Consider the following 16,744-nt stretch of genomic DNA (forward strand, 5'->3'; position numbering starts at 1 on the left):
TGCCCAGTGACCCCTGGGTTAGAGAGAGGGGAAATCAGCCAGGGTTCCTGCTCCTGATCACTGCCCAGTGACCCCTGGGTTAGAGAGAGGGGGAAATCAACCAGGGTTCCTGCTCCTGATCACTGCCCAGTGACCCCTGGGTTAGAGAGAGAGGAAATCAGCCAGGGTTCCTGCTCCTGATCACTGCCCAGTGACCCCTGGGTTAGAGAGAGAGGGGAAATCAGCCAGGGTTCCTGCTCCTGATCACTGCCCAGTGACCCCTGGGTTAGAGAGAGGGGAAATCAGCCAGGGTTCCTGCTCCTGATCACTGCCCAGTGACCCCTGGGTTAGAGAGAGGGGAAATCAGCCAGGGTTCCTGCTCCTGATCACTGCCCAGTGACCCCTGGGTTAGAGAGAGGGGGAAATCAGCCAGGGTTCCTGCTCCTGATCCCCGCCCAGTGACACCTGGGTTAGAGAGAGAGAGGAAATCAGCCAGGGTTCCTGCTCCTGATCACTGCCCAGTGACCCCTGGGTTAGAGAGAGGGGGAAATCAGCCAGGGTTCCTGCTCCTGATCACTGCCCAGTGACCCCTGGGTTAGAGAGAGGGGAAATCAGCCAGGGTTCCTGCTCCTGATCACTGTCCAGTGACCCCTGGGTTCCTGCTCCTGATAGAAACATAGAACCATAGAAAATAGGTGCAGGAGCAGGCCATTCAGCCCTTCTAGCCTGCACCACCATTCAATGAGTTCATGGCTGAACATGAAACTTCAGTACCCCATTCCTGCTTTCTCGCCATACCCCTTGATCCCCCGAGTAGTAAGGACTTCATCTAACTCCCTTTTGAATATATTTAGTGAATTGGCCTCAACAACTTTCTGTGGTAGAGAATTCCACAGGTTCACCACTCTCTGGGTGAAGAAGTTTCTCCTCATCTCGGATTTAAATGGCTTACCCCTTATCCTCAGACTGTGTGAGCCGTGGTTCTGGACTTCCCCAACATCGGGAACATTCTTCCTGCATCTAACCTGTCTAAACCCGTCAGAATTTTAAACGTTTCTATGAGGTCCCCTCTCATTCTTCTGAACTCCAGTGAATACAAGCCCAGTTGATCCAGTCTTTCTTGATAGGTCAGTCCCACCATCCCGGGAATCAGTCTGGTGAACCTTCGCTGCACTCCCTCAATAGCAAGAATGTCCTTCCTCAAGTTAGGAGACCAAAACTGTACACAATACTCCAGGTGTGGTCTCACCAAGGCCCTGTACAACTGTAGTAACACCTCCCTGCCCCTGTACTCAAATCCTCTCGCTATGAAGGCCAACATGCCATTTGCTGTACCTGCATGCTAACCTTCAATGACTGATGTACCATGACACCCAGGTCTCGTTGCACCTCCCCTTTTCCTAATCTGTCACCATTCAGATAATATTCTGCCTTCCTGTTTTTGCCACCAAAGTGGATCACCTCACATTTATCCACATTATACTTCATCTGCTATGCATTTGCCCACTCACCTAACCTATCCAAGTCACTCTGCAGCCTAATAGCATCCTCCTCGCAGCTCACACTGCCACCCAACTTAGTGTCATCCGCAAATTTGGAGATACTACATTTAATCCCCTCGTCTAAATCATTAATGTACAGTGTAAACAGCTGGGGCCCCAGCACAGAACCTTGCGGTACCCCACTAGTCACTGCCTGCCATTCTGAAAAGACCCCAATTACTCCTACTCTTTGCTTCCTGTCTGACAACCAGTTCTCAATCCATGTCAGCACACTACCCCCAATCCCATGTGCTTTAACTTTGCACATTAATCTCTTGTGTGGGACCTTGTCGAAAGCCTTCTGAAAGTCCAAATATACCACATCAACTGGTTCTCCTTTGTCCACTTTACTGGAAACATCCTCAAAAAATTCCAGAAGATTTGTCAAGCATGATTCCCCTTTCACAAATCCATGCTGACTTGGACCTATCATGTCACCTCTTTCCAAATGCGCTGCTATGACATCCTTTATAATTGATTCCATCATTTTACCCACTACTGAGGTCAGGCTGACCGGTCTATAATTCCCTGTTTTCTCTCTCCCTCCTTTTTTAAAAAGTGGGGTTACATTGGCTACCCTCCACTCCATAGGAACTGATCCAGAGTCAATGGAATGTTGGAAAATGACTGTCAATGCATCCGCTATTTCCAAGGCCACCTCCTTAAGTACTCTGGGATGCAGTCCATCAGGCCCTAGGGATTTATCGGCCTTCAATCCCATCAATTTCCCCAACACAATTTCCCGACTAATAAAGATTTCCCTCAGTTCCCCCTCCTTACTAGACCCTCTGACCCCTTTTATATCCGGAAGGTTGTTTGTATCCTCCTTAGTGAATACCGAACCAAAGTACTTGTTCAATTGGTCTGCCATTTCTTTGTTCCCCGTTATGACTTCCCCTGATTCTGACTGCAGGGGACCTACGTTTGTCTTTACTAACCTTTTTCTCTACCCCAGGGGTCACTGGGCGGGGATCAGGAGCAGGAACCCTGGCTGATTTCCCCCTCTCTCTCTAACCCAGGGGTCACTGGGCGGGGATCAGGAGCAGGAACCCTGGCTGATTTCCCCCTCTCTCTCTAACCCAGGGTTCACTGGGCAGGGATCAAATCAAATCTTAAATCAAAGAGCAAGTTATTATTTAAATGGAGAAAGATTACAAAGTGCGGCAGTACAGCGGGACCTGGGGGTTACTTGTACATGAAACACAAAAGGTTAGTCTGCAGGTACAGCAAGTGATCAGGAAGGCCAATGGTATCTTGGCCTTTATTGCAAAGGGGATGGAGTATAAAAGCAGGGAAGTCTTGCTCCAGTTACACAGGGTATTGGTGAGGCCACACCTGGAGTACTGCGTGCACAGTTTTGCTCTCCGTATTTACGAAAGGACACACTTTGCTTTGGAGGCAGTTCAGAGAAGGTTCACTCGGTTGATTCCGGGGATGAGGGGATTGACTTATGAGGAAAGGTTGAGGAGGTTGGGGCCTCTACTCATTGGAGTTCAGAAGAATGAGAGGTGATCTTATCGAAACGTATCAGATTATGAGGGGGCTCGACAAGGTGGATGCAGAGAGGATGTTCCCACTGATGGGGAAGACTAGAACTAGGGGGCATGGTCTTAGAATAAGGGGCCGCCCATTTAAAACTGAGATGAGGAGGAATTTCTTCTCTCAGAGGGTTGTAAATCTGTGGAACTCGCTGCCTCAGAGAGCTGTGGAAGCCGGGACATTGAATATATTTATGACGGAGATAGACAGTTTCTTAACCGATAAGGGGGCGGGCAGGGAAGTGGAGCTGGGTCCATGATCGGATCAGGCCACGATGGTATTAAATGGCGGAGCAGGGCTCGAATGGCCCACTCCTCCTTCTATTTCTGATGTGACCTGATTATGTGCGGGGGGGGAGGGAGGGTTGGGGGTTGTGGGTAGGTGAGTGATGCCTGCTGCTGCTGAATAACCCTGGGTTCCCCTCCACCTCCCCTCAGGGCCTGGAGATTGTCAACCCACAGGCAGCCGAAAAGAAGGTGACTGAGTCAAATCAGAAATATTTCTCCAACATGGCGGAGTTCCTGAAGGTGAAGAGAGAGAAGGAAGATAAACTGAGGGTCTTCTGAGGGGCCGTGGCGGGCAGCCCTGGGCGTGCCAGGGCAGGTCCGGTCTCTGCCCACCCCCCTGTGGAACATCTCGAGCCCGTGACGGAGAGAGAGAGAGAGCGGTGTCGTTACACAGAAGGAAATGTCTCGCCCCTCCTTCGCACGTTCTGCTTTCGTCTATCCCCTTTGCCACACCCCCTTACTCCACGAGGCTTCTTTTTAAATTATTTCAGTCCTCCTCTTACCCCCCCAAACCCCCCGCGCTTTTATCATTAAAACAAAACTGAATAAAACCTGTTAATGTGCTCCCCACGTTTGTCTGTGTGTTTCTGTGCGTGTTTGAACCCTGTCCGCCTCGCGTCGGGTAATTCATCGCGCGCGCGCGCACACACACACACACACACACACACATACACACACACACACACACACACACTTGCACGCATCCGATTACTGGAGAGGGGTGAGACTGGGATTAATCAGGGATCGGTGATTGCCAAGGGATAGCGGGGCCACCGTCCGTGGTGAATGGGCTAAAACTGGCCATTTCTTTGCAAAGTGCTCGGCTAACAGGGTCAGCATGGGGGTGAATTTAATCGGTGGGCCTTGCAAAGGGCTAGGGTGGGCTGAACGGCCTCCTGGCGCCACACGGATTAATTGGGGACAGGTGATTGCGAAGAGGTAGCATAGAAAAGATGGGCTGAATGGCCTGCCCTCTCTGAATGGGGTCAATTGGGGATTAGGGCACTGTGATGGGACAGCAGGGCCAGGATGGGCCGAATGGCCTCCTGCAGTGACTGCCGTTAATTGGAGATCGGTGATTGCAAAGGGCTAGGAGGTGTCGGGATGGGCTGAGTGGCCACCCTTTGTGCTGGGTTTAATTGGGGGGGTGTCTCTGCAAAGGGCTAGTAGAATAAAGATGGGCTGAATGGCCCCCTGTAGTGACTGGGATTAATTGGAGAGAGGTGAATGCAAAAGAGAGCTTGCTTAGTTGGGATGAGCTGAGTGGCCTCCATTTACGAATGGGATCAATTGGGCATATAGCTGGGCAAAGGGATAGTGTGTTAAAGATGGGCTGAATGGCCTGTAGGGCATGGGATTAAGTGGATATATTTTCTGTCCGATGGGCTGAATGGCCTCCATCAGTGACTGGGGATATTCCTGTCCAATGGGCTAGCACGGAAAAGATGGGCTGAATGGCCTCCATCAGTGACTGGAGATATTCCTGTCCAATGGGCTAGCACGGAACAGATGGGCTGAATGGCCGCCATTGGTGACTGGGATTAATTGGGGAAATTCCTGTCCCGTGGGCTGAACAGCCTCCATCAGTGACTGGGATTAATTGGGGAAATTCTTGTCCAATGGGCTAGCACGGAAAAGATGGGCTGAATGGCCTCCATCAGTGACTGGGATTAATTGGGGGTATTCCTGTCCAATGGGCTTGCATGGAAAAGATGGGCTGAATGGCCTCCATCAGTGACTGGGATTAATTGGGGGGTATTCCTGTCCAGTGGGCTAGCACGGAAAAGATGGGCTGAATGGTCTCCATCAGTGACTGGGATTAATTGGGGAAATTCTTGTCCAATGGGCTAGCACGGAAAAGATGGGCTGAATGGCCTCCATCAGTGACTGGGATTAATTGGGGGTATTCCTGTCCAGTGGGCTAGCACGGAAAAGATGGGCTGAATGGCCTCCGTCGGTGACTGGGATTAATTGGGGAAATTCCTGACCAATGGGTTTGCACGGAAAAGATGGGCTGAATGGCCTTCATTAGTGACTGGGATTAATTGGGGAAATTCCTGTCCAATGGGCTTGCACGCAAAAGATGGGTTGAATGGTCTCCATCAGTGACTGGGATTAATTGGGGGTATTCCTGTCCAGTGGGCTTGCACGGAAAGTATGGGCTGAATGGCCTCCGTCAGTGACTGGGATTAATTGGGGGTGTTCCTGTCCAATGGGCTTGCATGGAAAAGATGGGCTGAATGGTCTCCATCAGTGACTGGGATTAATTGGGGAAATTCCTGTCCAATGGGCTTGCACGGAAATGATGGGCTGAATGGCCTCCGTCAGTGACTGGGATTAATTGGGGAAATTCCTGTCCAATGGGCTTGCATGGAAAAGATGGGCTGAATGGCCTCCGTCAGTGACTGGGATTAGTTGGGGGTATTCCTGTCCAATGGGCTTGCACGGAAAAGATGGGCTGAATGGTCTCCATTTAATGATTGGGGGTATTCCTGTCCAATGGGCTTGCACGGAAAAGATGGGCTGAATGGCCTCCATCAGTGACTGGGATTAATTGGGGAAAATTCCTGTCCAATGGGCTAGCAGAGAAAAGATGGGCTGAATGGCCTCCATTTAATGATTGGGGGTATTCCTGTCCAATGGGCTAGCACGGAAAAGATGGGCTGAATGGCCTCCATTTAATGATTGGGGGTATTCCTGTCCAATGGGCTAGCACGGAAAAGATGGGCTGAATGGCCTCCATTTAATGATTGGGGGTATTCCTGTCCAATGGGCTAGCACGGAAAAGATGGGCTGAATGGCCTCCATTTAATGATTGGGGGTATTCCTGTCCAATGGGCTAGCACGGATAAGATGGGCTGAATGGCCTCCATTTAATGATTGGGGGATATTCCTGTCCAATGGGCTAGCACGGAAAAGATGGGCTGAATGGCCTCCATTTAATGATTGTGGGTATTCCTGTCCAATGGGCTAGCACGGAAAAGATGGGCTGAATGGCCTCCATCAGTGACTGGGATTAATTGGGGGTATTCCTGTCCAGTGGGCTTGCATGGAAAAGATGGGCTGAATGGCCTCCGTCAGTGACTGGGATTAATTGGGGAAATTCCTGACCAATGGGTTTGCACGGAAAAGATGGGCTGAATGGCCTTCCTTAGTGACTGGGATTAATTGGGGAAATTCCTGTCCAATGGGCTTGCACGCAAAAGATGGGCTGAATGGCCTCCATCAGTGACTGGGATTAATTGGGGGTGTTCCTGTCCAATGGGCTTGCATGGAAAAGATGGGCTGAATGGCCTCCATCAGTGACTGGGATTAATTGGGGGTGTTCCTGTCCAATGGGCTTGCATGGAAAAGATGGGCTGAATGGCCTCCGTCAGTGACTGGGATTAATTGGGGGTATTCCTGTCCAATGGGCTTGCATGGAAAAGATGGGCTGAATGGCCTCCGTCAGTGACTGGGATTAGTTGGGGGTATTCCTGTCCAGTGGGCTTGCATGGAAAAGATGGGCTGAATGGCCTCCGTCAGTGACTGGGATTAGTTGGGGGTATTCCTGTCCAGTGGGCTTGCATGGAAAAGATGGGCTGAATGGTCTCCATTTAATGATTGGGGGTATTCCTGTCCAATGGGCTTGCACGGAAAAGATGGGCTGAATGGCCTCCATCAGTGACTGGGATTAATTGGGGGAAATTCCTGTCCAATGGGCTAGCAGAGAAAAGATGGGCTGAATGGCCTCCATTTAATTATTGGGGAATATCCCTGTCCAATGGGCTAGCACGGAAAAGATGGGCTGAATGGCCTCCATTTAATGATTGGGGAATATCCCTGTCCAATGGGCTAGCACGGAAAAGATGGGCTGAATGGCCTCTATTTAATGATTGGGGGTATCCCTGTCCAATGGGCTAGCACGGAAAAGATGGGCTGAATGGCCTCCATTCCCCCCCCTCTTCTCCAGCCGGCAGATGAACTCGCCCACGCGCCCCCCCCCTCCTTCCCTTCGCCCGTCCACTCTCTCCTCACCCCCCTCTCTACTGCTGCACTGACTGATTGACAGCACTGACTGATTGACAGCCGCCGCGGCCAATGGCGGCAAGCCGCTCGCACCACGAGGGCCAGCTGCTGCTCCTTTAACCCCCCCGGCCCCGCCCACCACCTCCCACGTGGGGGGGGGGAAGAGCAGCAGCAAGCAGCAGCAGCCGCCGCCAATCAAGCGCCGCGGTGACGCAACAAAGGGTGGTGGGGAGCAGCCAATGGGCGGGGACCCGCGAGCAGGCTGAGTGACGGGGCGGCGGCGGCCAATCAGGAGGGAGGGAGAGGGGGGGGGCGGGCGCGGCGGCCATTTTGGATGGGGAGCTGCTCTTGAGCCATTGGTGAGGAGGGGGGGAGGGGAGGGGAGGGGGAGAGGGAGGCTGCTGGAGGACAATCAATGCAACTCAGGCTAGGCTCCAGCAGTGCAGCAGCTGCTGGTTCGCAGGAGGGACGCGAGGGGCACCGGGCCCCCCCCCCCCCCACACACCGGGGACCCCCGCCCCTCCCCCCCCCCATTCCGGCTTCAAATGGCCAATTACGGGGCCGGACGCCACGTTTCGCTGGCCGGAGCCGGCCGGAGCCGGCTGGACGGCTGTAATGGGAGGCCCCCCCCCCCCCCTCCCTGGCAAAAAATGGCGACGCCGGCAGGCACGGTACGCGTCGCCGCGCGCCACGCGTCGCCACACGCCGGGGTCCGGCGGCCTGTCACCGGTGGCCTGTCACCGGTGGTGGGGTGGGCTGGTCACCGGGTGTTCACCGGGGCCGGTCACAAGGGGGGGGGGGGGGCGTCCGCTGACATCGCGAAGGGTCGGAGGGGAAAGGGGGGGGAGGGGGGGGGGGAAGGGCTGGCTGGACGTGTGACAAGTGGGGCAAAAAGTTGACCAACCCCCCTCCCCCACCCCCCCCCCCCCCAACCCAAAGGGCCAGCGCTAGGGAGAGGCGGACGGAGGTCCGGCCGTCCGTCTCGCCAAAGGTGGACGAGGGAGGGACAGAGATTTGACCGTCCGTCCCTCGGAGGTGGACGAGGGACACAGACAGAGATTTGACCGTCCGTCTCGCTAAAGGTGGACGAGGGAGGGACAGAGATTTGACCGTCCGTCTCTCGGAGGTGGACGAGGGAGAGGGACAGAGATTTGACCGTCTGTCTCTCGGAGGTGGACGAGGGAGGGACAGAGATTTGACCGTCCGTCTCTCGGAGGTGGACGAGGGAGAGGGACAGAGATTTGACCGTCCGTCTCTCGGAGGTGGACGAGGGAGGGACAGAGATTTGACCGTCCGTCTCTCGGAGGTGGACGAGGGAGAGGGACAGAGATTTGACCGTCCGTCCCTCGGAGATGGACGAGGGAAACGGACAGAGATTTGACCGTCCGTCTCTCGGAGGTGGACGAGGGAGAGGGACAGAGATTTGACCGTCCGTCTCTCGGAGGTGGACGAGGGAGGGACAGAGATTTGACCGTCCGTCTCTCGGAGGTGGACGAGGGAGGGACAGAGATTTGACCGTCCGTCTCTCGGAGGTGGACGAGGGAGGGACAGAGATTTGACCGTCCGTCTCTCGGAGGTGGACGAGGGAGGGACAGAGATTTGACCGTCCGTCTCTCGGAGGTGGACGAGGGAAACGGCCGGAGATTTGACCGTCCGTCTCTCGGAGGTGGACGAGGGAGAGGGACAGAGATTTGACCGTCCGTCTCTCGGAGGTGGACGAGGGAGGGACAGAGATTTGACCGTCCGTCTCTCGGAGGTGGACGAGGGAGGGACAGAGATTTGACCGTCTGTCTCTCGGAGGTGGACGAGGGAGAGGGACAGAGATTTGACCGTCCGTCTCTCGGAGGTGGACGAGGGAGAGGGACAGAGATTTGACCGTCCGTCTCTCGGAGGTGGACGAGGGAGGGACAGAGATTTGACCGTCTGTCTCTCGGAGGTGGACGAGGGAGAGGGACAGAGATTTGACCGTCCGTCTCTCGGAGGTGGACGAGGGAAACGGCCGGAGATTTGACCGTCCGTCTCTCGGAGGTGGACGAGGGAGGGACAGAGATTTGACCGTCCGTCTCTCGGAGGTGGACGAGGGAGGGACAGAGATTTGACCGTCCGTCTCTCGGAGGTGGACGAGGGAGGGACAGAGATTTGACCGTCTGTCTCTCGGAGGTGGACGAGGGAGGGACAGAGATTTGACCGTCTGTCTCTCGGAGGTGGACGAGGGAGGGACAGAGATTTGACCGTCCGTCTCTCGGAGGTGGGCGAGGGAGGGACAGAGATTTGACCGTCCGTCTCTCGGAGGTGGACGAGGGAAACGGCCGGAGATTTGACCGTCCGTCTCTCGGAGGTGGACGAGGGAGGGACAGAGATTTGACCGTCTGTCCCTCGGAGGTGGACGAGGGAGGGACAGAGATTTGACCGTCCGTCCCTCGGAGGTGGACGAGGGAGGGACAGAGATTTGACCGTCCGTCTCTCGGAGGTGGACGAGGGAGAGGGACAGAGATTTGACCGTCTGTCTCTCGGAGGTGGACGAGGGAGGGACAGAGATTTGACCGTCCGTCTCTCGGAGGTGGACGAGGGAGGGACAGAGATTTGACCGTCCGTCTCTCGGAGGTGGACGAGGGAGAGGGACAGAGATTTGACCGTCTGTCTCTCGGAGGTGGACGAGGGAGGGACAGAGATTTGACCGTCCGTCCCTCGGAGGTGGACGAGGGAGAGGGACAGAGATTTGACCGTCTGTCTCTCGGAGGTGGACGAGGGAGGGACAGAGATTTGACCGTCCGTCTCTCGGAGGTGGACGAGGGAGGGACAGAGATTTGACCGTCCGTCTCTCGGAGGTGGACGAGGGAGAGGGACAGAGATTTGACCGTCCGTCCCTCGGAGGTGGACGAGGGAAACGGCCGGAGATTTGACCGTCCGTCTCTCGGAGGTGGACGAGGGAGGGACAGAGATTTGACCGTCCGTCCCTCGGAGGTGGACGAGGGAAACGGCCGGAGATTTGACCGTCCGTCCCTCGGAGGTGGACGAGGGAGGGACAGAGATTTGACCGTCCGTCTCTCGGAGGTGGACGAGGGAGGGACAGAGATTTGACCGTCCGTCTCTCGGAGGTGGACGAGGGAGAGGGACAGAGATTTGACCGTCTGTCCCTCGGAGGTGGACGAGGGAGGGACAGAGATTTGACCGTCCGTCTCTCGGAGGTAGACGAGGGAGAGGGACAGAGATTTGACCGTCTGTCTCTCGGAGGTGGACGAGGGAGGGACAGAGATTTGACCGTCCGTCTCTCGGAGGTGGACGAGGGAGGGACAGAGATTTGACCGTCCGTCTCTCGGAGGTGGACGAGGGAGAGGGACAGAGATTTGACCGTCTGTCTCTCGGAGGTGGACGAGGGAGGGACAGAGATTTGACCGTCCGTCCCTCGGAGGTGGACGAGGGAGAGGGACAGAGATTTGACCGTCTGTCTCTCGGAGGTGGACGAGGGAGGGACAGAGATTTGACCGTCCGTCTCTCGGAGGTGGACGAGGGAGGGACAGAGATTTGACCGTCCGTCTCTCGGAGGTGGACGAGGGAGAGGGACAGAGATTTGACCGTCCGTCCCTCGGAGGTGGACGAGGGAAACGGCCGGAGATTTGACCGTCCGTCTCTCGGAGGTGGACGAGGGAGGGACAGAGATTTGACCGTCCGTCCCTCGGAGGTGGACGAGGGAAACGGCCGGAGATTTGACCGTCCGTCCCTCGGAGGTGGACGAGGGAGGGACAGAGATTTGACCGTCCGTCTCTCGGAGGTGGACGAGGGAGGGACAGAGATTTGACCGTCCGTCTCTCGGAGGTGGACGAGGGAGAGGGACAGAGATTTGACCGTCTGTCCCTCGGAGGTGGACGAGGGAGAGGGACAGAGATTTGACCGTCTGTCCCTCGGAGATGGACGAGGGACACGGCCGGAGATTTGACCGTCCGTCCCTCGGAGGTGGACGAGGGAGGGACAGAGATTTGACCGTCCGTCCCTCGGAGGTGGACGAGGGACACGGCCGGAGATTCGATGTTGTTCAATGTCTGGAACAGACCTAGCCCAGAGAGCGACGGGAGGAGTGTGATTGTGATTGTGTGTGTGTGTATGTGGGGGGTGGGGCGGTCGGGTTTAACAGGATATGGGTCTGCACAGTTTCCGTCGCTCTAATCCTCAGACCTCTTCTGCATTCTGCTCCTGTTCTTTGCAGTTTGTGGGGGCCCGCTGTTCAGCGATGCAGAAGGCACAGCTCTAGCCGGTTCTGGAGAAAGAGAGAGAGCGAGAGAGAGAGAGAGAGAGAGAGAGAGAGACCGAGATGGCAGACAAACGGAAGCTGCAAGGTAAGACAAGGGAAGGGGGCCCCGGGGAGCTTTGCAGTCTGTGTTTAACCTGCCGTCGTCTTGTGTGTGTGTGTGTGTTTGCCTGAAGATTGACGGAGCCTGTCAGTGTACAGACAGATCACCCAGCCTTGCTAGTCCGTGGCTGGCTTACTCTCTAACCACTGTCCAGCGATCGTTGGATTAGGCCAGGGATCAGGAGCAGGAACCCTGGCTGATTTCCCTCTCTCTAACCCAGGGGTCACTGGGCAGTGATCAGGAGCAGGAACCCTGGCTGATTTCCCCTCTCTCTCTAACCCAGGGGTCACTGGGCAGTGATCAGGAGCAGGAACCCTGGCTGATTTCCCCTCTCTCTAACCCAGGGGTCACTGGGTGGGGATCAGGAGCAGGAACCCTGGCTGATTTCCCCCCTCTCTAACCCAGGGGTCACTGGGCAGTGATCAGGAGCAGGAACCCTGGCTGATTTCCCCTCTCTCTAACCCAGGGGTCACTGGGCAGTGATCAGGAGCAGGAACCCTGGCTGATTTCCCCTCTCTCTCTAACCCAGGGGTCACTGGGCGGGGATCAGGAGCAGGAACCCTGGCTGATTTCCTCTCTCTCTAACCCAGGGGTCACTGGGCGGGGATCAGGAGCAGGAACCCTGGCTGATTTCCCCTCTCTCTCTAACCCAGGGGTCACTGGGCAGGGATCAGGAGCAGGAACCCTGGCTGATTTCCCCTCTCTCTCTAACCCAGGGGTCACTGGGCAGTGATCAGGAACAGGAACCCTGGCTGATTTCCCTCTCTCTAACCCAGGGGTCACTGGGCAGTGATCAGGAGCAGGAACCCTGGCTGATTTCCCCTCTCTCTAACCCAGGGGTCACTGGGCAGTGATCAGGAGCAGGAACCCTGGCTGATTTCCCCTCTCTCTCTAACCCAGGGGTCACTGGGCAGGGATCAGGAGCAGGAACCCTGGCTGATTTCCCCTCTCTCTAACCCAGGGGTCACTGGGCAGTGATCAGGAGCAGGAACCCTGGCTGATTTCCCCTCTCTCTCTAACCCAGGGGTCACTGGGCAGGGATCAGGAGCAGGAACCCTGGCTGATTTCCCCTCTCTCTCTAACCCAGGGGTCACTGGGCAGTGATCAGGAGCAGGAACCCTGGCTGATTTCCCCTCTCTCTCTAACCTAGGGGTCACTGGGCAGTGATCAGGAGCAGGAACCCTGGCTGATTTCCTCTCTCTCTAACCCAGGGATCACTGGGCAGGGATCAGGAGCAGGAACCCTGGCTGATTTCCCTCTCTCTAACCCAGGGGTCACTAGGCAGTGATCAGGAGCAGGAACCCTGGCTGATTTCCCCTCTCTCTAACCCAGGGGTCACTGGGCAGTGATCAGGAGCAGGAACCCTGGCTGATTTCCCCTCTCTCTAACCCAGGGGTCACTGGGCAGTGATCAGGAGCAGGAACCCTGGCTGATTTCCCCTCTCTCTCTAACCCAGGGATCACTGGGCAGGGATCAGGAGCAGGAACCCTGGCTGATTTCCCTCTCTCTAACCCAGGGGTCACTAGGCAGTGATCAGGAGCAGGAACCCTGGCTGATTTCCCCTCTCTCTAACCCAGGGGTCACTGGGCAGTGATCAGGAGCAGGAACCCTGGCTGATTTCCCCTCTCTCTAACCCAGGGGTCACTGGGCAGTGATCAGGAGCAGGAACCCTGGCTGATTTCCCCTCTCTCTAACCCAGGGGTCACTGGGCAGTGATCAGGAGCAGGAACCCTGGCTGATTTCCCCTCTCTCTCTAACCCAGGGATCACTGGGCGGGGATCAGGAGCAGGAACCCTGGCTGATTTCCGTTCTCTCTAACCCAGGGGTCACTGGGCAGTGATCAGGAGCAGGAACCCTGGCTGATTTCCCCCTCTCTCTCTAACCCAGGGATCACTGGGCAGTGATCAGGAGCAGGAACCCTGGCTGATTTCCCCTCTCTCTAACCCAGGGGTCACTGGGCAGTGATCAGGAGCAGGAACCCTGGCTGATTTCCCCTCTCTCTCTAACCCAGGGGTCACTGGGCAGTGATCAGGAGCAGGAACCCTGGCTGATTTCCCCTCTCTCTAACCCAGGGGTCACTGGGCAGTGATCAGGAGCAGGAACCCTGGCTGATTTCCCCTCTCTCTAACCCACATCTAACTTCTTTTGTTAATCTTGCAGGCGAGATTGAACGATGTTTAAAAAAAGTCTGTGAAGGTGTTGAACAGTTCCAAGATATTTGGCAGAAGGTAAGAAATTGGTGTCAGAATAATCCGTGATGTACCGTTCGTTACTGGGCATAACACTCTATATATTATATAATAACACACAGTGTGTTACTGGGTATAACACTGTATATATTATATAATAACACACAGTGTGTTACTGGGTATAACACTGTATATATTATATAATAACACACTGTGTGTTACTGGGTATAACACTCTGTATATATTATATAATAACACACTGTGTGTTACTGGGTATAACACTCTATATATTATATAATAACACACAGTGTGTTACTGGGTATAACACTGTATATATTATATAATAACACACTGTGTGTTACTGGGCATAACACTCTATATATTATATAATAACACACAGTGTGTTACTGGGTATAACACTGTATATATTATATAATAACACACTGTGTGTTACTGGGCATAACACTCTATATATTATATAATAACACACAGTGTGTTACTGGGTATAACACTCCTGCATATATTATGTAATAACACACTGTGTGTTACTGGGTATAACACTCCTGCATATATTATGTAATAACACACTGTGTGTTACTGGGCATAACACTCTATATATTATATAATAACACACTGTGTGTTACTGGGTATAACACTCCTGCATATATTATGTAATAACACACTGTGTGTTACTGGGTATAACACTCTGTATATATTATATAATAACACACCGTGTGTTACTGGGTATAACACTCTATATATTATATAATAACACACTGTGTGTTACTGGGTATAACACTCCTGCATATATTATGTAATAACACACTGTGTTACTGGTATAACACTCCTGTATATATTATATAATAACACACTGTGTGTTACTGGGTATAACACTCTGTATATATTGTATAATAACACACTGTGTGTTACTGGTATAACACTCTGTATATATTATATAATAACACACTGTGTGTTACTGGGTATAACATTCTGTATATATTATATAATAACACACTGTGTGTTACTGGGTATAACACTCTGTATATATTATATAATAACACACTGTGTGTTACTGGGTATAACACTCTGTATATATTGTATAATAACACACTGTGTGTTACTGGGTATAACACTCTGTATATATTATATAATAACACACTGTGTGTTACTAGGTATAACACTCTGTATATATTATATAATAACACACTGTGTGTTACTGGGTATAACATTCTGTATATATTATATAATAACACACTGTGTGTTACTGGGTATAACACTCCTGTATATATTATATAATAACACACTGTGTGTTACTGGGTATAACACTCCTGTATATATTATATAATAACACACTGTGTGTTACTGGGTATAACACTGTATATATTATATAATAACACACTGTGTGTTACTGGGTATAACACTCCTGTATATATTATATAATAACACACTGTGTGTTACTGGGTATAACACTCCTGTATATATTATATAATAACACATTGTGTGTTACTGGGTATAACACTCTGTATATATTATATAATAACACACTGTGTGTTACTGGGTATAACACTCTGTATATATTGTATAATAACACTGTGTGTTACTGGGTATAACACTCCTGTATATATTATATAATAACACATTGTGTGTTACTGGGTATAACACTCCGTATATATTATATAATAACACACTGTGTGTTACTGGGTATAACACTCTGTATATATTATATAATAACACACTGTATGTTACTGGGTATAACACTCTGTATATATTATATAATAACACACTGTGTGTTACTGGGTATAACACTCTATATATTATATAATAAAACACTGTGTGTTACTGGGTATAACACTCCTGTATTATTATATAATAACACACTGTGTGTTACTGGGTATAACACTCTATATATATTATATAATAACACACTGTGTGTTACTGGGTATAACACTCCTGTATTATTATATAATAACACACCGTGTGTTACTCGGTATAACATTCTGTATAATATAATAACACACTGTGTGTTACTGGGTATAACACTCTGTATATATTATATAATAACACACTGTGTGTTACTGGGTATAACACTCCTGTATATATTATATAATAACACACTGTATGTTACTGGGTATAACACTCTGTATATATTGTATAATAACACACTGTGTGTTACTGGGTATAACATTCTGTATATATTATATAATAACACATTGTGTGTTACTGGGTATAACACTCTGTATATATTATATAATAACACGCTGTGTGTTACTGGGTATAACACTCCTGTATATATTATATAATAACACACTGTGTGTTACTGGGTATAACACTCCTGTATATATTATATAATAACACACTGTGTGTTACTGGGTATAACACTCCTGTATATATTATATAATAACACACTGTGTGTTACTGGGTATAACACTCTGTATATATTGTATAATAACACACTGTGTGTTACTGGGTATAACACTCCTGTATATATTATATAATAACACACCGTGTGTTACTGGGTATAACACTCTGTATATATTATATAATAACACACTGTGTGTTACTGGGTATAACACTCCTGTATATATTATATAACAACACACTGTGTGTTACTAGGTATAACACTCCTGTATATATTATATAATAACACACTGTGTGTTACTGGGTATAACACTCTGTATATATTATATAATAACACACCGTGTGTTACTGGGTATAACACTCTATATATTATATAATAACACACTGTGTGTTACTGGGTATAACATTCCTGTATATATTATATAATAACACACTGTGAGTTACTGGGTATAACACTCCTGTATATATTATATAATAACACACTGTGTGTTACT

The 16,744-nt window shown here is 51.4% G+C and overlaps 2 protein-coding genes across 3 annotated transcripts in view; both read left to right on the forward strand.

Annotated features, from left to right (window-relative positions):
- The window catches only part of prpf31 (PRP31 pre-mRNA processing factor 31 homolog (yeast)), a 61,467-nt gene extending 57,553 nt beyond the window's left edge, over window positions 1-3,914 (forward strand). For both annotated transcript variants that reach the window (XM_070871653.1, XM_070871654.1), the window contains one exon: window positions 3,497-3,914. In XM_070871653.1, coding sequence (XP_070727754.1) covers window positions 3,497-3,625 — 129 coding nt within the window. In that variant the 3' untranslated portion in view covers window positions 3,626-3,914. The remainder of the gene's footprint in view (window positions 1-3,496) is intronic.
- A 7,316-nt stretch (window positions 3,915-11,230) lies between these two features.
- LOC139247550 (CCR4-NOT transcription complex subunit 3-like) overlaps window positions 11,231-16,744 on the forward strand; it is a 51,766-nt gene continuing 46,252 nt past the window's right edge. Inside the window, exons 1-2 of the mRNA XM_070871658.1 lie at window positions 11,231-11,688; window positions 13,864-13,931. Of these exons, the coding sequence (XP_070727759.1) occupies window positions 11,664-11,688; window positions 13,864-13,931 (93 nt within the window). The 5' untranslated portion in view covers window positions 11,231-11,663. The remainder of the gene's footprint in view (window positions 11,689-13,863; window positions 13,932-16,744) is intronic.

The sequence above is a fragment of the Pristiophorus japonicus genome, unplaced genomic scaffold, assembly GCF_044704955.1.
Source record: "Pristiophorus japonicus isolate sPriJap1 unplaced genomic scaffold, sPriJap1.hap1 HAP1_SCAFFOLD_272, whole genome shotgun sequence".
In the NCBI taxonomy this organism is placed as follows: Eukaryota; Metazoa; Chordata; class Chondrichthyes; family Pristiophoridae; genus Pristiophorus; species Pristiophorus japonicus.